Below are 25,445 nucleotides of genomic sequence, written 5' to 3'. Positions count from 1 at the left end.
TGGACAGGAGGATGAGGCTGGGGGACATGAGGAGGCTGGAGCAGGATTGTGGACAGGAGGAGGAGGCTGGAGGACAAGAGGATCATGCTGGAGTAGGAGGAGGCTGGAGGCCAGAAGGATTCTGGAGAAGGTTAGGGGACAGGAGTAGGAGGCTGGAGGACAAGAGGGTGCTGGAGGAGGCTGGGGCGCAGGAGATGGCTGGGGACAGGAGGAGGCTGGAGGAGGAGGAGGTGGCTGGAGGACAGGAGGATGCTGGAGCAGGCTGGGGGACAGGAGGAGGAGGCTGGAGGAGGAGGCTGGATGACAGATGGATGGATGGCTGGAGAAGGAGGCTGTAGGATAGGAGGATGCTGGAGCAGGCTGAGGAACAGAAGGAGGCTGGATGACAGATGGATGGATTGATGGAGGGCAAGAGGAGGCTGGAGCAGGCAGGGGGACAGCAGGAGGATGCTGGAAGAGGAGGAGGACAGAAGGGCACAGGAGGAGAGAGGACAGGAGGCCACAGGAGAATGATGGAGGACAGGGGGCTACAGGAGGAGAGTGGAGAACAGGAGGATACAGGAGGCTGGAGGACAGGAGGAGGCTACAGGATGAGGCTGGAGGATAGGAGCTACAGGAGGAGGATGGAAAACAGGGACCACACCATGTGAGGAGGGGTGGGAATAGGAATACAGTAAGCCAAACCTCTGACTCCAACCTCGACGCCTCAATTTCCCTAACTCAGACCCAAATGGTCCACTAAAAGCCTTCCACTCCACTCTGTGTCCTTACTCCTGACCTTGGTTGTAGGCACTGGCACAGGACCCAGAGTGGAACTAGAAGCAGGAAAGGAAACAGGAGTAGTAAGTACTTGTCAGCTGTACTGTGCTGCTCTACTTACCCTTGCACTACTTAGTTCCGGGTGATGACTGCATATTCAACCATCACAGGACATAGAGCAGAGTGGAAAATGGAGGAGAAAAAAAAGGTGCAGTTTGGTGCAGGGAGCAGAAGAGGATCTAAGAAGGAGAGTATTTACATTGTGTCTGTTCTGTGGTTCCCCCCTGTATTGTCATTGTCTATCATTGTTATTCTGCGGTGGTATGTTGTGCTGTACTGTGGTTGTTGGTGCATCTAGGGTGTTGGTTACTGGTGCTGCCCCATCAAATTGAGCGGTATGACAATGTCGCCCTCAGTCCAATAAAGTTTGCTTACCCCTGGAATAAATCCTTAAAACAGGAAAAGAACAGACATTTAAAGCACATTTCATACTTTTTCACAAATTTCTATGGAAAATATTCAGCCCATACTGCATTGACCAAACTGTACCATTGTATCATATATTTGTAGAGTTGGAGTCAGCTTTGATGACTTAGACACAGACTCCACCAAAATGGTCACCGACTCTAACTCCACAGCTGTAGTGGCCCCATTAGCCACATGAGCCCATAGTCAATACCTATAGTAACCTATAGTCACAGTGCCCCCTGTAACCCATAGTAAAAGTCAATGTCCAATGACCCCAATAGTCCCAATGACCCCAATAGTCAAGAGTCAGAGAGGCCCCCTAGTAGTCTATATTTGGGGGGGGGAGTACTGTAGCCAATATGGTCACAGTAGTACTACAGTAGCCCATAGTATCAGTGCTTCTAAAAGTAGTCAATACAGTAACAGTGCCACCACAGTAGCATATAATAACCTAGACCCCATGATACCCAATGTACTAAAACATTGTTCCACAATGCCCCCACAGTCTTGGCGCTGCCACAGTGGCCAATATGGTAACAATACCCCACAACACCCATAGTCGAAATGCTACCACCAGGTAGTGAATGTAGTCACAATGTCTAAAGAGCCCCCACACTAGTCCATATTCATAGTGTCACCAGAGTATGTCATTGTCCGAGTGCTCCAGTAGCCCATAGTCAGAAGGCTCCGATAGTAGCCTATACTCACAGTGCCCCCCTGTAAATCATAATCACAGGGCCCCATGGTAGGCACAAAAAGGAAATACTACGGGTGTCTTCATCCCAGGTCCCGCTGCAGCGCAATGTTACATCACAGGCACAATGTACACAATGCACAGGATTCATCTCTTAGACTGCAGAATCAGCTCTGACATGGTGAAGGCTGGGCAATTCTGCCTCTCACAATTGGGTGGATCTGGATCGCAGTAGCACATGGTGCAATGATGTGTGATACCATTGCATCACATGCATTAGTGAGTGGGGGAAAGACCTGTATGTACTCCCACGGTAACTAATTGTACTGGTGTCTTAAAGGGACACTTGTACAAATGATTGGGAGGGGGAACTTAGATGGGGAGAACTGTGACTCCAGTGCCCAGGTCCCTCTGGTAAGGAGAGGAGCTGTTTTTGGAAGAAACTGGCCATGTTTTTCAACCCCTGGGCAACCCCTTTAAGATTCATTGGAGATCAGTCAGTGTCATTTCAACCACATTCTGGGATTTGTAGTGATTTCACCTTCCTGCATGAGCTACTCTCTAGGCATCTCCATCTCTGGGTTTGTGACATAGAAATGACAGCTGTGAATATTCAATTGAATCCTGTGAGCAGATGGCTGATTGATGTCACAGTGGGACACAGTACAACAAGTTATTTCATTCTTTTGGTTTCTAGGGCAAATCTTGGTGCCCGTCCAACCCTCGGTCAACCAATAAGTACCAGCCCTACATGAAGTGCAAGTTGTCCTCTCCGTCGTTTTTTCTGGTTATGTGGCTTCTCAAACTAATTCTAAGAGCATGTTCACACAGTCTGATTTATAGTACACATTTTTTTACCCTTAAAATTAATAAAATATGCAAAGCCTAGCAACACATCTGAATGAGACCCTACAACAGAAGTATACAATGTATAACTATGAGGAGCTGAAATGATTTATATAGATACCCCACATATAGGACAGCAAACCCTGGTTACACTGTATATAAAACACCAATGTAACAAGCAAGTATCAAACTGTACCAGCAGTACTTACAGAAAAGGTAGCCAGAGAAATAAGAGGAGGGCTCCAGAGTACAGTGTACCAGCCGATGCGTATTTCAGCACACGATTCCACAGCCTTATGCATGAGCCCATAGAAGTGAATGAGGACGTGTGTATGCTGTTAAAGCAATTACAAAATTCCTTGTCATTTTCATGAGCCCTAAAGTGTCATATCTAGAGGAAATCAGGCACTGCTCAACACCTGCCTTCCTTACAGCATGATGGGACAGGGAGACAGATCTAATTGTAGGAAAGCTGAATCTAGCAAAGTAAATAGGTATTCATAAGGAAAACCTGCCCTGTATCTCTGATTGGGATGATGATTAACCTTACAACCAGACAATGGGGAGAATTCATAAAGATTGGCTTTTAAAACGGCAATCTTAAAATCCACCCCACCTCACCCCCCGGTGTGCCGGCCTCTTGGTAGATTGGGCACAAACTCTGCAAGTATAGTAAATCCAGTGGGTCGGGCCTTTGCACCCCTGCCTGCACCACTCCCACCATGACAAGATAGTGCCCTCATTCGCCAACCTTCTGTTTCCTTGGTAGATCTGCAAATATGAGTGACATACTGGTTACATATGATCCATTTTTGCAGCCATACATCTTAGACTCAGGAAAAATATTATTGACACAGCCAGCAAAAACGGCCAAGACACCCATAGTTTATGGCCATATGAAAAATGTGTTCATGTGCAGCCCAGATCCATCCACATGACAGTGAGACAAACTAGCATATTGGGTGTTTCTAAGGGTGAATCCACACATTCAGTTTTTCAGACACAGTTGTTAAAGCCGGAAGCAGGTGTGGATCATAATGGGTGAGAACATATCATTGAGAGGTGGCTATTCCTTCTCTTTATTCACTCCACTTTTGGTTTGGACATAAAAACTGCATCTTAAAAACTGAACGTGTGAACGCACCCTAACTGACTTGAAATTATGCTGGTAAAGACAGTTTGAGTTAGCCTATAGCAGTGATGGCGAACCTTTTAGAGGCCGAGTGCCCAAAATGCAACCCAAACCCTTCTGACTTGAAGCGAAGTGCCAACACAAAAATTTAACTAGAATAACAAGGTTTTAATTAAGAAAACATAGCTCAAACGTTACAATCATTTGTATTACAATAAAAACACTATCAACAGCGTACCACTTTGTAGTATAAAATGCATACAATTTGTCGCCATGTAGTATAAAATGCATACAGCGTGTGACCATGTAGTATAAAATGCATACAGCGTGTCGCCATGTAGTATAAAATGCATACAGCGTGTCGCCATGTAGTATAAAATGCATACAACTTGTCGCCATGTAGTATAAAATGCATACAGCAAGTCGCCATGTAGTATAAAATGCATACAGCATGTCACCATGTAGTATAAAATGCATACAGCTTATCACCTTGTAGTATAAAATACATACAAAATATATATATATATATATATATATATGTATACACATATAAACACCTACATATACATATCACATACATATACACATACATATGCACATCACATACATATACACATTACATACACATAGACATTACATACACACATTACATACATATACACACATTACATACATATACATATACACAGATAAACTTACTTTATTTTCTTTTATTCTACAGGAAGGTTCTCCAGGAATGCATGCAGGTTACGCTGTATGCATTCTGCACTCCCACCTGGAGCGGAGGTTGGGGAGCTGAGCGGAGGAGAGAGGGGCTACGGAGCGGAGGAGAGGGGGGCTACGGAGCGGAGGAGAGGGGGGCTACGGAGTGGAGGAGAGGGGGGAGCGGAGCGGAACGGGACAGAGGGAGCAGAGCAGTGCGGAGCGGACCGGGACAGAGCAGAGCGGACAGGGAGGGAGCAGAGTAGTGCGAAGCAGACCGGGACAGAGCAGAGCGGAACAAAATGGGAGGGAGCAGAGCAGAGTGGAGCAGACCGGGAGGGAGCAGAGCGGAGCGGACCGGGAGGGAGCTGAGCGTAGCGGACCAGAGCGGACCGGGAGGGAGCAGAGCAGAGCGGGAAAGAGGATTTGCCAGCCGGCAGCCGGCACGGTAGTACGGGCGGAGATTTCCGGCGTCAGCATAGACTGGCGGGAGGCAGCATGGACGGTGGGCACAGGTGCGCCCCTGGTTCTAAGGGAGCGGAAATTCAGTCAGCGCTCCGTCAGTCAGCGATAATTACTGCGCATGCGCAAAAACTCTGCGGTTCTGTCTATGGAGCGACACATAGACAAATTTTTGCGGGCAGAGGCTTACCGGCGATGGTACGCGTACCAACAGAAACGGCTTTGCGTGCCGTCTGTGGCACGCGTGCCATAGGTTCGCCATCACTGGCCTATAGCATGTTTTTTGACGTGTACTAGCCTTTGTTTCAAGAGCTACCATACCTATCTATATATAGGCTTTCACATGTCTTTAGTTTCTATAGCTTTATGTGTGAGCCAACTGCCAGGGACACAGATTATGCAGTGGGTGCTATTTCTGCCCAAATTGTCCCTGGCATTTGAGCGGAGCTAACCCACAGATGTCAGATGGGCAACAAACAAAAAACACACTAATGTGCATGTAGCCTAGTCAAAACCCCATTTCACATCTGTAACACCCCTGACAATGCATAGGCAGGCTGGTACTTTTGAATAGCGCCCTCTCCAGGTCAGGAGTTGTTAGGGAGATTGATCACCTCTTAAGGAAGCTTTTAGAACTGGGATATTGTGTAATTGCAGCTGTAGCAACTGCCTGGCAAGGCAACAGTCAATTGTGATATGTAATTATCCAATGATGTTTCTGTTATGTAAGCTGGAAGGTGATTGGAGAGATGCTACCACCTGACAAGAGGATTATATAAATCCCTGCCTAGTCTGTCCTAGCTCTCTGTTCAGAGCATAAGAGTCTGCAGATAGCACCAGACCTCAAGGTTTGTCTGCTACAGCCACTATCCTATTCCAGGAACTTCAAGTGCCTCAGGCCTACTGCCTAACACACAGGGCAAGTCCAGAAACTTAAGCCTAGTACTGCAGCTTTACCACCCAGACTCAGTTCCATCTGAACCAACCCAACCTGCAACTTCGAGGCTACGTGCACCTTTCCAGCAGATCGTCTCTCCATGACTCTTCCAGCTTAAGATTCTGCTGTTACCCATTTGGCCATTGCCTGTCATTCAATAAAGAACTGTAAGTTGTATTTGCACAACGTTGCCTGATCCCTGGATACGGCTGCTTACCATATTGGGTTTTCCCATCCATCACCCAGAGATTCATCCTACGGACACCTCAGAGGTTGCCCTAGGGAGAAACCACTGCATCAGCCTCTCCCTCATTATTTCTTGCACACACCAACTCCTGGAGATCTGCCAGGCTGTAGGTCGGCCCTTGGTCCCCATACCAAGCAACGTGACCACAGCATGTCCAAGGCCGCACTTTCCAGCCACTCCAGTATTCTGCGCCCCGGCTGCCTCCAGGCCAACAAGAAAAGGCTAGGCGGGGAGGTGGGGGAGGTTGCACATCCCTGTTAGGTCTTCAGATATATACTTTAGTTATTGCCAAAGCCACCTAAACTGACACAGAACAGGAGCTGGTCTTTACAGGGACTATACAATGACAAGATATAATGGAAAGATATGCATCTGTTCTGTGTGTTCAACCACTCAACAATAACTGATGCAAATAACCGAAGACCTAACATTGAGACAGGTAAAATACATCTACTCCACTGACTCCTATTGATAACAATTAGGGATCCTAAAATGGTGATGAATTTGGATGGGTGCAGAACTTTCACTATACAGAAATTAATGTTAAAGTGGGAGTTCCGGTTCTCTGTAAATAAAGCTTCAGACAGATATCCCCAGGGGGAAAGCTTGCTTTATATCCATTTATTTGGTTACTTCCCCTTATCCTCATAAACCAATAGCAAGGGCTAATGCTAAGAGTATCAGGGTTTCACAGCCTCCATTAAGGCAATTTGGCACCATGTAATATTTTACTTTTTTTATTCTCATTTTATTATTGAAGGGGGCCATTCTAGGTTCATCCTGTTCCCAACTTGAATCATGACCCCTGAAAAGTACAGAAACACTCAGTTTGTTCTGAGTAAGATGATGTCAAGTACCACAAAAAGAGCTCTAATTTTTATGTTTCTTATAAAACCCCAATTCCTATATGTACAATACTCTAAGTTATCGGGTGGTTTCAGCATCGTAGTCATAGTCAGATTATGTCACCACAACATGGATAAATTCAAAGAAAGAAGGCAAAGGTGGCACACCCAATATTTGTACCTATAGTAACTAGAGTCCTTAAAACAAGCCAAAAGTCACCAACAGCATATGACACATTGCTGATACAACACAGGGTAGTTAGGAGGAGATGCCTCTTTCAAATTCGGGGCCATGACTGGACTTAGACTCTGCTCATTATGTTACAGATGAAGAAGGGTAAGTAGACTAAGGGTGCTTTCACATATGGTGATAACACATAACTTTTTAAACACATTACAACAGCTGAGAAGAGGAGATTTGCCTGATTACATTGCTGTTAACATTGCATTTACAAAAAGCATGCGTTAATGTAATGTCAATGTCACATTGATGCCACATGTGACTGCACCCTAAAACTCCCCTGGTGGAACAGCCTACACCTGGGCAGTCAAATATCAATTGGGTTGAAGCAAACATCTTGTGTGGCTTTACATTTGCACACCCCAATGTGACCACTGTAGCAGAAAGGAAATGCTTGTCTCAATGTTAAACAAGACTCCATTCTAATTAAGATAATGATGCTGATTATCAGCAGCCGATGCCGGCAGCGCCCTGCCCCACCTGCTGCCCAGGCTGACATCTGATTTTGGAGTGCTTCATCCTCAGCATCCTTTGGAAATCCACGTGTAGGTGAAGGGGGTGAGGATCACATATCATTAATGTTCAGGTACATTAAATTTCTGTCTTTCCTTTTCAAGCTTCATATGAAAGCCTGGATTTAGCAACTGAGAAAGGTTCCTTAGACTTTTTAATCATCTTAAGAGCTGAGCACTTACATGATACAAACGTTTAGTATTCACTAGAGCTTTGCTTATGATTAATTCTACCTCTGTTGACAGGTCCATGCAACCCATACAGAATGAGGATGTGATAACTGCCCCCTTCCCCCAATATGCAGCTGACCCCCACCATCCTCAGCATCAGGGAGGGTGGGGGAGGATGCTGTGACATCACTTCCACTGGCTCTGGCATATATAGAGTAGACTCTGCTGCAGTGCTCAGTATCTGGAGAAAGGCAGGCAGGTAGCACTAATCTTATTAAGATGATACTTACTTCCAGGCTCTAATCTGCAGCCTCGCTCTCATTGTGGCAGATGCTTCCTATGTTATATTTATCATTTTTTCATTTCTCCATTTAGGACCAGGGCAGTAAAATTACAGGATATTACACCCATCATCTCCCCTGACTGCATCCAGCCATCAAATGCCGACAATGCTCTACATTGGGGTGTTATCTGTAGCCCTGTGTGCAGTGCAAGGTAAGAGGGGTAATGGGGGAGTTGATGCTGCTGGGTCAGTCCGCAGTGGATGTCCTTTCAGCACCAAGGACAGCAGAGCCCTATGACCAATGCAGGTTCAGCACAAAGAATAGCAGTGTCTTATGGCATTTTAGTATCAAGGGCATGGGGTCCACAGAGATACCAAGCAGGGTGCATATAGGGGTATGGTAGGATCAATGGCAAGGACAGGTGACTATAGGGGATCAAATATATATAAAAATAAGATTACAGTAGCCTAATGAAGTTAATATTTAGCACCAAGGACAGGGTTTATGTACAGTTAGGGAAGGATCAGCATCATAATCAGTCATTGATAGGGGTTAATGTTTCAGCAGATGGCTATAGGACTAAGGTGGGCTCAGCACCAAGGACAGGGGCCTATAGGGGTGGAGGTCGATCTAGCAATTGTGATGGGGGCTAAATGGTAAGATACAATTAGAAGACAGGACAGGTGTGATAGTTGAGAGGTTCAGTACCAAATACAGTGATGAATGAGGAAATAGACAGTGAAGCATCAAGGACAGGTACATATAGGTAAGCAGAGGACAGGGTTGAATTGAAGCTTCAGCACCTCCTTGAGATGACCCGGTGTAGACGCTGATTAAAAGGATTATGCTGGGGCTGTTTGGGGTTTGCAAAACAATCTTTGCCTGGAGCCAAGTCTTAGATCCCATTTCAACTTTGCAGCAAGGTCATGACACTGGCCATACAACATGACCTTTACTGCTTCTCCCCCTAATTCTATTTTAGCTTTATCCTCATACCCTTATATTTTTTAAGATAGCTTCATCATTCCATCCCCTGTGTATTACCTGTGCCATTTCTGAATAGAGTATAATACCAGCTATGATGTTATTCCTGTAATGTAATTCTTTGTTTATTGCTTGTGGTCTGGTGATAGAGCTCCAATATGTTGATATCCAGTACTTCATTCTTATATCTTAGCCCATTAAATAATTGCATACCTATTGTTGTTAGGAATGAGCGAGGTTGGTTCTTTGGTGTGGTAGACTAGGGGCTTGGGTTAAATTCATTCTTCCTAGATGGAGTATTAAGATACAATAAAGCAAGGACAGTGAATCTTTGCCAGAGTATACACAGTGGTGAGCTGCAGATTAAGGCTCATGCTGATCTTACCCTTGCTGTATAGCTTATCAGTAAGCCAAGTGACCTAGCCCACACATGAAGTAAGCAGAGGGGCATATTGAGTTACCACTTTTCCCTTGTATATTGCCTTTACTATTATAGTACATGGCAGTGCTACAATCTATTTTCATTTGTACTTTTGCAGTAATCTCCTTCCCTGCATCAGGCCGTGATACAGAAGATGACACAAAGGTAAAGGGATCCCTCTGGCCATGAATCATCATGGGACAAGTGGGCTGCATGTACTTCCCAATAGTATCTGAAGGTCACATAAGATAAAAAGCCAAGTATATTAACATTCTGTACTTGACAATGGTTCATGTTGTCTCATGATTTGAATTGGAAGATATAAGACTACAAGGAGAAAAGCTTAGTAATATTTTTACTACCCAGTCTATTAGTTATATCCACATGAAGAACTTTTGGATGTGATTTTTTGTATTCTCATTTCCTACAATTCTATTCACTACCTAATCAGATAATTTTAGAATTTTTTTTTTTTGCCCAAGGAAATTAGTTATAAATAAGCCCAATTTAAATAAATCTTAAATCTTCCAACTGTTGGCTATCTTCAGAGACTGAAAACCCATTCTAACCTAATACTAGTTTTGTTAGAGGTGGATATGGTATGAACAATCCTTTGTGAATTTAACCCTTTAAAGCAGAACAAATTTCCAAAATGCTCCCATGTATTATACATTACATTATAAAAAAAAGTTTTTAAAGAAAAGATGCAGAATGATTTAAAATCTCCTCTGACCATTGATGTGCATCTGACAACAGAAAGACTCATTTACTCCATGGGGGAAAGGAAATTGGGATTTTTTATAGGAGGAGCTATGTTACTATAGCATCTGAATATTAGCTATTTCTTAGTGGTCTCTAATTAACAACACACTAGATGCTTGTACAACACAAACCCCAGTGTGCCCAGCCTTTAACACTCTGGGAACTTTAATATGCAAAAATTGGTTTAGTGGTTAGCTAGAGGCCACTGGGTATACAGTATACATATGCATAGGTAACAAGTATCTGCAGGCTGCACTATTGTAAGCAAACAAGCCTGGGTATGAGGCAAGTAAGTCTCAGATGAGGGAGCGGAAGCTTATATATCCTCTGTATCCTAAGAAAAGAGCTGCATCTATATCTAATATTACAGTATAGCAAGTGATGTCATCATACATAGTGTGATGTCACTGTTTAGAGTTCTGCGTGATGTAATGATATATTCATGTTGTCTCAGGAACAGATTACCTGGAATGTGATGATGGTGGCAGACCCTAGAACAGTCTGTTAATAAATGGCTGAGATTAACCACTGATTCTATTTAGAAGCTGAAGCTCTGATCTATTCTGCTTCTCCATCAGGTTTAGCTCCTGCCTAATCATATAATTGGCAGCATTAGACTGTGGAGGGCCGATCCTTCCTGGCACATTGTGCGGCATCACACTGTGCATCCATCTAGAGCTGAGCAGATTGGTACACAGCTCACATGCTCCATAATACACATGACTTAGATATGAAATAGTCAGATAAGGAGAGTCACATAGAGAGAGGTAAATGACCCTGGAGGGAACTGAGGTTCAACCTTTCCCATAGCAGAACAACAGGTGGCTAGGTCGGCAGACATAGTTAACCATATCTGTGACATAAATCAGAACTTATATGGCTAAACATGAAGGCAACTGAGATCTACTTTCTGTCATGGAAACGGCGGAGCATCAAAAAATACTGCTGTGTGGAAGTAGCCCAAAGTTGGCTCCATGCGAATGTGTTCTGTTTTCAGAGACCAAGCACAGTGCAGAGGATGTAACTTTATGCATATTTTTTATTCTTTTATTTATATAGCGCACACAGATTAAACAGCGCTGTACATCTGATGCAAGGATCCCTTGTTTTCCAAAAAAAACAGCAATGGCTAACTAGCATAGTTCATCAGTCCAAGAAGCATGGACCATGTGGTGGTCTCTTTTAAGGGACACAACAGTGCCCCTTGGATGGGAGTCCTCGCATCACATTTATATATCAGGCAAGGAGGTTGCCTCCACATTAGAATATGGAGCGGTAATGAGATCGTATAGCACGGTAGTCACACACGGGTAGCAGCTGCAATTTTCAACCAGCACAAAATGAAATCCAACTACTGAAACTTTTCTCTCCTGACACTTAGCACTTCGGCAACCCTGCAAGCCTCCAAAATCTCATGTGCCAGTTCAGGGACTCCTTCTTCTGTACATTGTCTGCAGCTATGAGTCAGCTGTTTGTGTTCATTGACTGACTTTTATTGCCACAGAACTTGAGACTTTTCACAGTTTGAGATTTTTCCAATGTTTCCTCTAAATCATTCATTGACGACTCTGCTCAATTATTTACACATTCTATTCTTAGAGAACCTTTAACACGAGGCAGTGATTAACTAAGCAACAGCAGGGAGGCATAGAATGGCTGTAATGGGAGAGGTCAATGATGTGGAACTACAAGTGTCACAATACCTTGGCTGTGACAAATTGTGCTGGAAATCACATAACCCCCCTTAAACCCTTAGAGGGGTTTTTCCATGAAAGAAAGTTCTCAAATTTGAATCCTCTAGTGATGTTTACACAATAAAGATAAATTTAACCCCATTACTTTAGAATTTTACTCAGTTTTATTGCTGATCACTCACACTCTAAGTAGACACCTCTGGGCTATGAGATGCTATGTGCGGACAAAGTTAGATTATCAGGGTCCAGGTTTATCTATACTTTTATTCATCTTCTGAACATTCACTAGTTTTTGACACATAGAAAAAGAGAGATGAGACACATCAGAGATGAGAGATGATGAGATCCATGAGATGCATACAACACACAATGACATTCTCCGCTCTGATAATACACACATTAAGCTATGCATCCCTCCCCTGCTATATAGATTTAGTATCCTCATGATGCTGCTTGCCGGCAGTAAATGATCATGTGAGCGTCTCTGTGTGAGCTTCAATATGTATATTTTAACTTCATTTCTTCAAACCTTCCAAACTTTGCCAAACTTTTATGAGAATCAAAATAAGCCTGAATTTAGGAAGTCTCAACCTATGTGCTTTAATTGTCTGGAAAATTGGTATATAACCCCCTCTATCCCTCTAAAACTGAACATTTTTTAAATAAAAAGGTCCTATCTTGTTGTGTGAAATTTAAAAAAAAAATTTAATTTTCAGTTTTTTCCAAAAAAATAATAACGGAAGCCTAGCAGGTTACCGCCAGGGGTGAATCTAAACTCTCTGCTGCTGAGGCAAGATATGGAATATTGCCCCCCCCCTCCCCCATTTACCCCAGTCAAGAGATATATATTAGGTTATTTTTTAGTAAGTGGGTTCTCCATGCAGTGTCTCGCACTTATGCTGACATCAGACGCTGTTTTTAAGTGTCAGGTCTTGCTTTGTTGCAGATGACTGCAGATGCTGCAGGTGGTGCTACGTGAGGCAAGAGGTTCATCTTGCCTCATGGCTGGTGCACCCCTGACTACTACATGTCTGGTCACTGTTGCAGCAGCTGCTTATTTTTGTTTCTTTGCCTCTTTCCAGGTGATGAAATGCATTGTGGAAGTCATTTCTGACACACTGTCCAAACCCAACCCTGTCCCCACCAGTCAAGATTGCCTGGAAACCCTGCGTGGAGGTGAGCTCAGAAATGGTAGAGATGAAAGGCCTTATTAATGGGTCTATAGAAAGGTTGCAGCCATGGGTAGATAAAATGTACTGAAAAGAAACACTCATGGGTCCAGTCCATAGATCACATATAAATTAGCTACAATGTATATAGTTTGTTACAGTACTATGTGATGCAGCCTAATACAAGCTTGTCTGTACAATATTCCACTCACAGAAAGTTCTCCCAGAAATAAAATGTCTTCACAGTTTGAGATTCTCATGATTTTGTTCTAGATGAAAGGATTATTTCCATCCTGCGCCACCAGAACCTTCTCAAGGAGCTCCAGGAACTTGCAGCTCAAGGTAAGGAGAGCGAGCTTTCTTATAGGCTTTGTCTTCCAACCTATCACCATTTCTAAGCTCTCTGGCTGCTGCCAGTATACCACTCCTTTAGATACCCAGAACCTGAACACCAGTTCTGATAATACTCTACTAAAAAATGTGACAACCTCTGCCCTTGTTTCAGCTGGATGCTATCAGGATAGAAATGTTCTTGTTGACGTCAACATGGATGATATGATAAGTGCCTATCACACCAAGATGTGGCAGGACACAATGCTGCAGCATTATGTGATTTTGGAAATAGATCCCATTTAGTCAAGGGCGGAATGGCGCTTCCAGGTTTCTCATCTGACGTTTGTGTAATCCCAGAGGCTGACAGACACAAGGGCAATTGCCATAGAGATGAAGGTGATATTAATAGGCGCATCATCTGGTGTAAGCAGAAGTCTCCTCCTCAGCTACAACTGCTCTCTGTGGAATACAGTGCTGCCGCTCTCATCTTTACCTATATTTCCAGTACTTAGCAGAAGTCATGATATCTAAGCCCCTTTGTAATGCTCCATCCCCTCATGATCTCAATGAGGCTTAAAAAAGTTTTGTCTGGACTGTTCTTTTAAGGTAGAGGTGCACAACCTTTATCAATATGGAGGCACTTTGTTGTGCTCCTCAACCAGAACACTAGATGGCCCAAACAACCAGAGTAAAGAAGAAATGCCACACAGAAGCCAAATACAGCATTTCTACAGTACAAGAGTAATAACGGAAATCCCCTGAAGCATAATATTTATTGAGAAACCATGGGGCTTCACAAAACACAGACTAAGGCTAAGTTCACACTGCCATCAGGATTTCTGTTTGTTTATCTCTAATACTAAAGATAACGGGTGGTTAATAAAAGGTAACACAACTGAACTGAACATATGACAGTGTCTGTTATTAGTACAAACACTTTACTTTCACTTTCAAGACATTTATCTATAGCTTCTGTATCTATCCATCCCTCAGATCTATATATCTGTCTATCCCTCATAGTTGTCATCTATAAATATGTAATGTACCTATTGGTCTTCAATTTCTATCTGCCTACTTATCTTTCTCTTTATACTTTAAAATGATCTATTATCTATCCATCATCTATTTTTTTATTTATATGTCTATATATTAACTATTTCTGTCTATCGATATCTGTACCTGTAAGGCCCGTTCCACACTTCCGAGCTGAACTCGCATCACGTGGTGCCTGCATCTCACAGCCTGAACGCTGGAAACCGGAACTGAACTCAGCGCATAACACACGCAAGTGTGGAACGGACCTAAAAACCAACACTTCCTGTCCATCCCCATTGACTTCAATCTAAAAGATAACTTCATGTCATCCGTTAAGATCAATTAGGCATCATCGGTTAGCAGTCTGGGGTTTTTTACAGAAAAAAAGTACTTCAAACTCAAAAAACAGGAAAAAAAACTGATGACATTAAAAATTGCATTGAAATCAATAGAATTTATAACAAATATGTTCAATTTCAGTTACTTACTTTTTTAAGCAAAATCTGAATGAGAGTGTGAACTAAGCCTAACACTAAATTATGCTACTGAGTATTACTGGACAAAATAGGTAAAAATTGGAAACAAGTATCTCAGCACTAATTTAGGCTGCATAGATGTAATACTGAATATAAGATACAATAAATATGAAAAGATGCAAGTTTTCATAAATATACACGATACATATCATACTTTTGGCTGGTACACCGCACTATTCCGTGTCCTGATGCTAGTTCTATGAATCAGCATCAGGACCAAGAGCAGAGTGGCAGCTGGAGAAGACCGGTGAGTACAGAACAGCTGATCTCTGGTGCCCTTGTGTTCCAGATGCCTCACTGTCCTGGTTCCTCATTGAACCAGCATCAGGACACCTGGTCCTGGAGCGATGAGAACTGCACTCCCCACTACCCGGACTACGAATAAACAATTTTTTTTCTTGTGGACATTACACTGTCACATTAATCTCAATGGTCCCATAAACGTGACTGTTTTTCACTGATCTGTGAGATCTTCGTGGATCCACAAAGGCGAATTTGTAGACATACAGCTAAGAGACAGATTACACACTGACAACATACTGACCACACCATTGGACTACCGCTATGATTGCGGACGTAGAACAGCACACACATGCAGGTAGCCTTAAGGCTACTATGGAAGACCATGATGCAGCTGTATTATGCGGAGTGTAATACTGTGTTAAAACCTGTCCCAACCGTGGATATAATAACCTGAATTAGCCTCTATATCATGTCTGAGAAATTGTCACAGTCACGTCTATTTTATTAAATTGTGATCAGATATGAGATATAGGCACAGTGTAACAGCTAATGCATCTTTTACTGACAACAACCAGCCTCTACATGTTGTTGAGGATGTCCAATTCCCTCCTTCTGGGACTAAATGGATTATTAAAGTGGAAATTCTAGGATCCCGATCAGCCATAGATTTTTTAATTGGTAGCAAACCAGCAAAGAGTGTAAATGAAGGAGGAGAAAAGTTCTGTTTTTTTGCCGATTTCTTTGAAATGTTACTTTTGCAGGAGCGATGGCCAGACTAGAGAAGCAGAAAAAGAATGGCGGTTTCGGGGAGGAGCTATCAGGCATCATAGAGAAGCAGAACAATAAGCCCAACCCCCCTGGTGAGTTGTCACTTAGATCCTGTCTCTGATGTGATAACCTTGAGGTTCCTCGAAGTCCTGAATCCACTGAACATGTGATACTTAGACGATCCGCTCAGTGTTGTGCAGCTAATACCAGGCTCATCACACATAATCCTCTCATTGTTATATCCTCTTCTATAATGGTCCATGTGGGGGTATACTTCACTATTAAAGAGAACCTGCCATGCAAATTAACCCACCAAAAATAATTACTTCATTAAAATCTATGATTAAAAAGCATTGCCCTTATTCCTAAATGGTTCCTTTCCATGACTGCTATGTTAAAAAATCAGTTTGTAAACTTATATGCAAATCATCTAATGTGAGACCAATGAGGCCCTGCATCTTTCCTGCCCTGGCTTCATGTTCCTGATTGACAGGTCTCACTGCTGTGTGGAACTTTAAAGGGAACCTGTCAGGCACATCTAGCCCCCCTAAACCAAAGGTCCTACCTAACTTACTGTAGTGCGTTGCTCTGCATAATGATATTAAAAAAAGTCAGCCTGTGAATTATAAAATGAACTCCATTCACAGGATTACAACACAGACTGGGGTGGGGATTCATTTTGTAATAAACAGGAGCCCTTGACTCCATTCAATATCATCATGCAGAGCAACTGGCTACAGTAAATGATATAGGACCTTCGATTTGGGGGGCTAGATGTGCCTGAGGGATTCCCTTTAAGGACTCATGGTAGAAATATATATAGCACAGTTTCAATCTGCATAAAAGGTCCCTTGCACACAGACCTTTTCATCCAGCCATGTGCTAAGCATACCGTGACTTTATTGATACAGGCAGCACATGGCCACATTTACTTCAATCATCCGTTTGAATAATCTTATTGCCCATTGCACGTGTCAGACCCGGGCTGACATGTCCAATCTGTGCGGATTTACGTTGCAGCCGCCTGGCTTTCCATGGAGCACTTACCACCAACCCCCCTCCTTTCTGCACCCGGTCATATGCTATGCTCAGGTATGGTCCTGGGTGAGCACACAGCTGTGTGCAAGGGGGTCTCATGTACTTACAGATTTACATTATTTGTCTCCTCTATTAACATACAAAGCTCATTTGTGTTGTTCTTTAAGTTGGTTGACATTGGAGATCAGTGCAATGTGGGAACTCAGTGACTTCAGTGGAAAAAAAAAATGTAAACATTTTTGGGCCACCTCATTTTACTTTTATTTCTGATCTTATGTTTAATGATGCAGAAAAGCCCCAAGTGTCTACAGAAAGAGATGACGTGAAGACACAGTCTGAAGAAGAAGAGAGAAAGAGGAGCTCTGGTCACGTAGAAGAGGAGGACAGCACTGAGGAATTGGAGAGCAATGAGATCAATAAGAGGGAAGAGACCTCCGAGGAGGAAGAGATCGACAACCGCATCACAGATGAGATCAATGAAATGGAGCACCCCAAAGACAACCAGGAGGATGCCAGTGATGGTCGCGTGTTGGAAGAGAAGGAGCCAATGACCAAGAAGGATCAAGAGGCCGATGAGACAGAAGATCCTGAAAAGGAAAACAAGCAAGACAGAAATGAGACAGACGACGAGGAGGATGACACCCAGCGGGAGGACAGTGAGTACAGACTAATAGTAGAAGAGGATGAGAGTTTTCCATAGTATACAATGATAATAAATTTAGCCTAAAATGACGACATTCACTCCTGTAAAATGCAGGCACCGTTGGGTATATTAAATAAAATGGAAGCTTATTAGACAGATATTAACCCAACCTTGACAATTTTTTCATGCAAATTGGCTTTGAAAATGTAGGGTTTAGCTATTTGCATCCGATCAGTCACAAGTGCTGTAGGACCATCCACCTACATAACCCAATAGCTCTGCAAATTAGCAGGTAAGTTAAAGATATAAACATCTTAACTGCAAACTTGTGTGGCCATTGTGGCTTTGATCACAGCAGTAGAGGCCTATGAACTATGTGCAGATTTGTTGATAAGATGGCAACATTTTCTTTTTTAAAGACTCCATGAGGCCTGAAGATTTCAAAGAGTCTACACCTGAGTCTGACAACAGCAAGGAACCCAAGCAGGACATGGATTCGATTGACTGCACCGAAGAGAACCCCAGGAGTGACGACTTATCATCTAAAGATCTTGAAGATTCTAAGCGATGGAATAAGATGGATGAACTGGCTAAGGAGCTCAGAGCCAAGAAGTGTGCCGGAAGAAGCAGTGAGGATGAGCCTGACCGCTCCATGAAGATTCCCCCCAAGGACCCTAAATATGATCCAATAGGCCTGGAAGCTGAGGACAGGCAACAATGGCAGAGATCCAGGGAAGACAGTAGTGAAACCGAAGCTCCAATATTAAAGCGAACAGAAGAGAGAAAGGAAGAAGAGGGCAGTGCTAACAGGAAGAATGAGGTGGGTGCCATTACATCACACATTAATCAACCTATCCATAAGATCTATGCCCAGTTATTTACCTGGAAATGTAATCCATGTCATCCTTAAAAAGGGAAGCCAGAATTTACATATTCTTTGCTAGATGTTAACTAGACAGTGGGTTTATATTGCAGGAAATCTCATCTGCTTACATCTGGGGAAAGGGGAGGATATTCTCTTGGTTTTTAGGAAAAAGAATATGCACCTCACAGATTAACAACACAGGTTAGAGAATTTGGTTTGCAGAACCCCCTCCATAATTTTAGTTTGTCCTTCTATAGTCCTAGGGTTCTCTGTATGTTCTATATTCTTGGTTTTCATACATTATTTCCACTCAGCATCCATAGGGGGAAAATTTAACAAACCATGTGAACGGTGACTGTACAAAGCATGAGAGCAGTGCATTATGGTAGTTCAGCTAAGCGGCTAAGGCTGAATCTCTAAACATAGATTCATAGATTCCAACAGCCTGCAGACATGTTATGGAGTATAGGATATGAAATAAAGTATATTCATGTAAATGAAACTCAGCATTTACATCTAGACTTGTGGGTATGTTGGTACCATGCTTTTTTCATAACGTCCTGGTGCAAAGGACAAAAAAAAATTCTAACATTTTACTTGCAGGACCAAGAACTGGAGAGTTTGGCCGCCATTGAGGCAGAACTGGAAAATGTTGCCCACAAGCTGCATGATCTGAGGCGGGGATGAAAACCAATAAGAAAACAAAAAGTTGCAAAAAATAATAATTTGCCATCGCACCTTCTATATTTGTTTTCTGGCTTAACCCCATGACTTCTGGAAACAATTTATGGCAATCTCTTGCGGCAGATGTGGGGTTAATCATTCTGTAGTTCTATCACAACTATCCCGTAGTAAAGCCGATACAGCTGCCACAAGATTTGTTTCCTGAGATGGGGAAGTGACGCACTCTGTTTGCTCTGTAGAGCTCATCACCCCATTTTCGTGGGGGTGTAAGGCAGCAAGACGTGTGTGAGACTGCGGGCGTCTGTCTCGTTCTGTGTTATTTCGGATGTTCTAAGCTCTTTAGTGTCACTTTTCACTCTTTTTGTTAGTTGAACATATTGCAATAACTTGTTACTTTTTGATTACAATCTGGGAATGGAGGTTTATTCTTTACAAAAAATATGAAAAAAATGACTTACAGGGAAATAAAATGTTGGATTTTTCCTTTATGTTTTAATCTCATTATTAATCTCTATTATCTTATTATGAAAATGATGTATTTACAGATATACACTATAATCCATGGACACAAATTAAAAGAAATTGTATGTACTTTGTTAACTAATTGCATGGTGACGAAAATGCGGCCGCGGGACCCTTAGTAAATAAGCCCCATTGTGTTCAGCCGGAAACACTGGATGAAAAACAGCCTGCAATACGCCATACTGCTTCATGCTAGAGAGCACAATATATGCTCAGAGGACACCATTAAGATGGGGGATGGATGTGACTGTATGGCATCTATCCCTTGCCTCCGTTGGCAAAACATCAGTAACAGCCAATAACTGGCTTCTGTTGTTATTGTTCGATCCTCCTTCACATTGAATGAGAATAAAGTGGAATATGGCAGATACAGGAATTAATCAAGTACAATAAACCTATACTTACCCATCCTCATACCCATGGTTTCATGCTGTACACCTCTAAATCTAGTCTAAAGAAAAACAAACTAGAAAAAAGTCACATTATAGTATATTCCCCACCATGTTGAGAATCGATTTTGACCTTAGAGAGAAATGAAGCACAACTGTAGATTGTGGTATATTTTTAGCATTAAAGGACATCTACCATCATAATACCAGGTGGTAGATGCTTATACTCCCCTCCCTGTCCTGATTAGTAATAATTCATGGCCCGGCTGCCTCCAGATACACAGCGGTCAGAGAGCCGTTGCAGCGTCACCTGCTCCTCCTCAGCAGTTCTTGCCCTATGTGCGATCATATGTGTAGAGATCTATCGCTATGATTGCGCATAGCGCGAGAAATGCAGAATGTGGTGTAATATACACTGCAGTATGAAGAGTTAAAAAATTTGCTTACATACATGAGTTTTTGCTGCTTGACATGAATGTTTGGCCTTAGTGAAGATGGATATTGCAATGTGTAGAGAGTTGAACAAATCTCTTCTTAAAATGCATAGATTGCTCTAGAGCAATAAAGAAGTAATTGGCACCCACAAAAACCATTTAATATTAACATATATTATAATAGACCGTAGTAAGTTACCTAAGAGTGACAATGAGGCAAATGTCACAATGCACCTGGAGGTACAAGTAAAATCCAGGACACAACATCCAGCTCATGCACACACGTAACATCGCTCACGGGTCCTAGATTATATTTCAGAAACAATATTCCTCCACTCTCAAGATAACATTGTTCCCTCAATGGCTGATACGAGTCCTGATCACACAGGAGCATCGCTGGTTACAAAAGAGGTCTCATACATTGTAACAAAAAGTGCTTTCTGCCAGCACCACAGAACAGGGACGTAACCCATATGCAGCAAGTTGAGTTCTTGAAAACGGTGAAATATTTCCAACATAGAAAAAAGTTCACATTTTGTGTTGTAAATACAAGGAGTCAGTCTTGTTGAGCTCTAAAATGTACAAGTTTTTAAGTGTGATGGACTGCAATAACAAAGATTTGGATCAAAAAGAAGAGAATCTGAATTCTAGCAAGATGTTCAATATATGTAGAATGATGCAGCAAGTACACATCACTGGGATTAATTTTGCAGAAGCTTTGAGAAAAAAAACAAAACAACAAACAATGACCTAAACTAATACCACAAAATTCAGTAACAGTGGGAAAGGTAACAACCTCTGGTTGTCGGTAGTAAAACATGGAATATATAAAATGGAACTTAATCCAAGTCCTACATTTCTTATATTACAATTGTAGCCATCTCTGTTGCATTGCCAGTAATTTACAGGAGGTGCTATATACAGTCAAAATATTTTTGCATATTGGGAGCATTTTATCCTGAGATCAACTCTCTTTCCTGGCAGCTCATACATATAAGGATATAATTACCATAATTGACTTGTTTTTTTGTGCCAAGGTCGGAGTTGGCAGCTTTGGGCACATGAATTTCAATGAGAGGAGAAGCCGGAGGACGTAATCTCAGTCACGATATGCAAATCATACATAATTACCTGGCGATTTGCTGCAATTTAATTGTCCTCATGTGTTATTATGAGCAAGTATGAAAATCAGATAAAGGTCCTTTTTTTTCTAGACATTGGGACATTTATAGGGTGTTACTTTCAGTAATAAAAAGTGCCACAGAGACTAAGTATTCTGAGATATCGCCAGGCAATCTGCCATACAAAGTACAGACTCTATGCCACACTGTATGAACTGGGCTGTCTGCCCCTTTTTGTTAGCTTCAATGGGGCAGGATATTAAAGGTATGGGAAGACCTATACGCAATATATGGGTGATATCAAGCTTAAATGTTCAGGTCAGCAGGGGATACCATGAATGAGGAAAGTCAATGTACTCCGTTGGGCATTGTAAAGAATCACCAATACATATCTCCTCTTTAACCATATTGAGTTCCAAAAATTAAGAATATGTGTTATTCTTCACCAGTTGAAATATTGTACCCAACTGACGGTTTGTTACAATAAATTCCATTATAGACAATTCTTTGTGAGAGAAACATAGGAAACACAAATCTCTCTTTCCTGTCCTAAAACATTGTAACAATCTTTAGTCCAGGCAGTTTTTCTCAATGAGGATCATCTAGACTTGATAGAGGCCTTAAAGGGGTATTCCAATTTTGGCAAATTTAATGTTGTTTGTATAATGAAACGTTGTTCAATTTTCCAATATACTTTCTGTATTAATTCCTCATAGTTTTCTAGATCTCTGCTTGCTGTACTTCTATAGCAGGGGTCGGGAACCTATGGCTTGTGAGCCAGATGTGGCTCTTTTGATGGCCGCATCTGACTCGCAGAGCCTGGTGGGCCAGGGCAGGTCGAAAGATAAAAAAAACATGCACTCACCTTTCTGATGCTCCCCCTCAGCTCCGCTGATACAGTCCGGCCGGCAGTGAGAGCTCTGTGCACCCTGAGCAGCTGTCACTGCCTGCTGGACTGCATCTGACCATGGTCACACAGGTGCACAGCTCTTAGTATCATATACAGTAATCAGCTGTGTGTTATAACGAGCCGTGATCCTGTGTCACTATGGTCAGATTTCTGTCCACAGACGCTTTTTATAGAAGGGCAGCAAGCAGAGATCTAGAAGATCGTCAGGAATTGATACAGAAAGTACTTTGTAAACTTGTATAACTCTTTATTAAACAAACAATAAAATGTATTTGCCGCAATGGGAATACCCCCTTAAGCTGTGAGAAGTATTGGGTCCTGTATTGGTTTCCTGCCCTCCTGAAGATTCTTTGCAATAACTACAGCATGTTCCATATGTACCACCTGCAGCACAGAATGACAAACTATCATATTCCACACATACTTTAGAAAGTGTTATAATTAAAGGAGCCGTCAGTCATCCGCCTTATAGGTATTCGCCACCATGAATAGCGTCTGATTACAGATTGCCGGCTGACAGAGGTATTTTTAGATCGCCAGGCACAAAGCTGCAGCTGTATGGAAAATGGCTCCAACATCATAACACAATGCGACAGAAGATGGAAACGAAAATTCACAAAAAGCCAGGAGACATCTGGACTTCAGGTATAAAATAGTGTTCTCATTGCAACCAATCAAAATGCAGCATATATGCTCATATGCTTAGATTTGAAATGGTAAAAGAAGTGATCTGATTGGTTACACAAGTCTCATAGACAGTACTAAGAAATCATACCAAGGGGTTACACAGTAACAAAGTAACAATGAAGATCTCCTATGCAATAAATCTGTTTTCTGAAGGGCTTCTCCTGGAGTGAAAACAATGGTGGTAGCATCAATACTTTAACCCCTTTGTGACTAAGCCATGTTAGGGCTTTAGGACCAGGCCTGATTTTTTAAATTTGCCCTGTGTCATTATAGGACATTATAGGGAATTTAGAGACTGTTTATTTGTCACACATTGAAATAGAAACACACAAAGAAAAAAAAGGTCTAAAAATTATTCATTTTCAAAGTCATGGTACCCAAGTCACTTTATAACTAACATTTTCCAAATGTCTGCCTTATATCGCCTGGGGCCTTTTATGCTTCCGCTCTCTTTTTTCTAGGTTGTCAGAAATTTGGGTACAATTTTTTAAATTTTCATGAAAGTCGCCAAAATCCATATTTAGAGGCACCTGATCATCTTTTTAGTGACTTTGAGAGGCCTAAATGACAGTAAAACCCCATAAATTATGCCATTTTGGAAACTACACCCATCAATGTATGAAAAATAAACTTTAAGTGTGTTAACCATTTAGATGTTTCACAGGGGTTAAAACTAAATTGAGGTGTCCTTTACAAAATGTGTTTACATTTACATTAAACACATTAATTTTGGCCAAAAATTAAAGTCACAATGTATTACATGACGAAAAACTCCACAAACGTTAAATCCCCAATATGTGTTGGTAAACTGCACACTATGGCGCGGTGCCTCATGATGTCATAGTGTGTTTGCAGGCAGAGCGCACGGAGCTGCCTCTGCCCACGCTGCTGATGAAGAATCCAGGGAGAAGAGGAGCCTCGGGGAGTTCCGGAAGGTGAGTTCTAAGTTTATTTTTTTTATTTACTGCGGCCAGGGGTGCAGTGTTCTGGCTACCTATGTACTGGGGGGAAGCAGTGTGCTGACTACCGATACATTAGGGAGGAAGGGTGCAGTATACTGAATACCTATATACTGTGGGGCCAGTGTGCTGGCTACATACTGTATATACTTAGGTGCAGAGTGCTGGACAACCCTATATAGGGGGAGGCTTGTACTTAATACCGTATATACTCGAGTATATACGGTATTAAGCCGAGACCCCTAATTTTACCACCAAAAACAGGGAAAAACTATTGACTCTAGTATAAGCCGAGGGTGGGAAATGCATTGGTCACAGACCCCCCCCAGTATATAGCCAGCAAGCCCCCAGTAGTATATAGTCAGCCAGCTCCCAGTAGTATACAGGCTGCCAGCCCCTAGTAGCATACAGCCACCAGCCCCCTGTAGTATACAGCTAGCCAGCCCCCAGTAGTATACAGCCAGCCTGTCCCCATGTAGTATACAGGCAGCCTGTCCCCATGTAGTATACAGGCAGCCCCCACTAGTATACAGCCTGCCAGCCCCCATGTAGTATACAGCCGGCCCCCACAGTACTTAAAAAAAAATAAACTTATATACTCACCCTCCGATGTCAGCGCGCCCCGTCTTCTTTCTTCTCCGCGGCTCCTCTTCTTTCTTCTCTCATGGACGCAGCCATGTTTTCTTCTAGCAGGCGCATCTATGACGCGGCCGCTGCTGACATCATAGTATGCGCGGCCAGGAAGAAAACATGGCCGAGTCCATGAGAGAAGCAAGAAGAAAGAAGAGGAGCGCGGAGAAGAAAGAAGACGGGACGCGCTGACATCGGGGAGCCGCACTGACATCGGACGGTGAGTATATAAGTTTATTTTTTTTTTAAGTGGGTACATTTTTTTTGTAATAGACTCGTGTATAAGCCAAGAGGGCGTTTTTCAGCCCATTTTTTTGT

At 42.5% G+C, this 25,445-nt stretch overlaps 1 protein-coding gene across 1 annotated transcript; it reads left to right on the top strand.

Annotated features, from left to right (window-relative positions):
- The first annotated feature begins 8,177 nt into the window (after window positions 1–8,177).
- CHGA (chromogranin A) lies at window positions 8,178–19,963 on the top strand. The gene is made up of 9 exons (XM_072116528.1): window positions 8,178–8,275; window positions 8,392–8,511; window positions 9,824–9,870; window positions 13,244–13,337; window positions 13,604–13,672; window positions 16,239–16,337; window positions 17,574–17,939; window positions 18,346–18,746; window positions 19,395–19,963. The coding sequence occupies exons 2-9, from the start codon at window positions 8,457–8,459 to the stop codon at window positions 19,476–19,478; spliced, it is 1,215 nt and encodes a 404-aa protein (XP_071972629.1). The 5' UTR covers window positions 8,178–8,275; window positions 8,392–8,456; the 3' UTR covers window positions 19,479–19,963.
- The last annotated feature ends 5,482 nt before the right edge of the window (window positions 19,964–25,445 follow it).

This window comes from Engystomops pustulosus, chromosome 7 (genome assembly GCF_040894005.1).
Source record: "Engystomops pustulosus chromosome 7, aEngPut4.maternal, whole genome shotgun sequence".
In the NCBI taxonomy this organism is placed as follows: Eukaryota; Metazoa; Chordata; class Amphibia; order Anura; family Leptodactylidae; genus Engystomops; species Engystomops pustulosus.
This window is presented reverse-complemented; position numbering and strand designations above follow the sequence as displayed.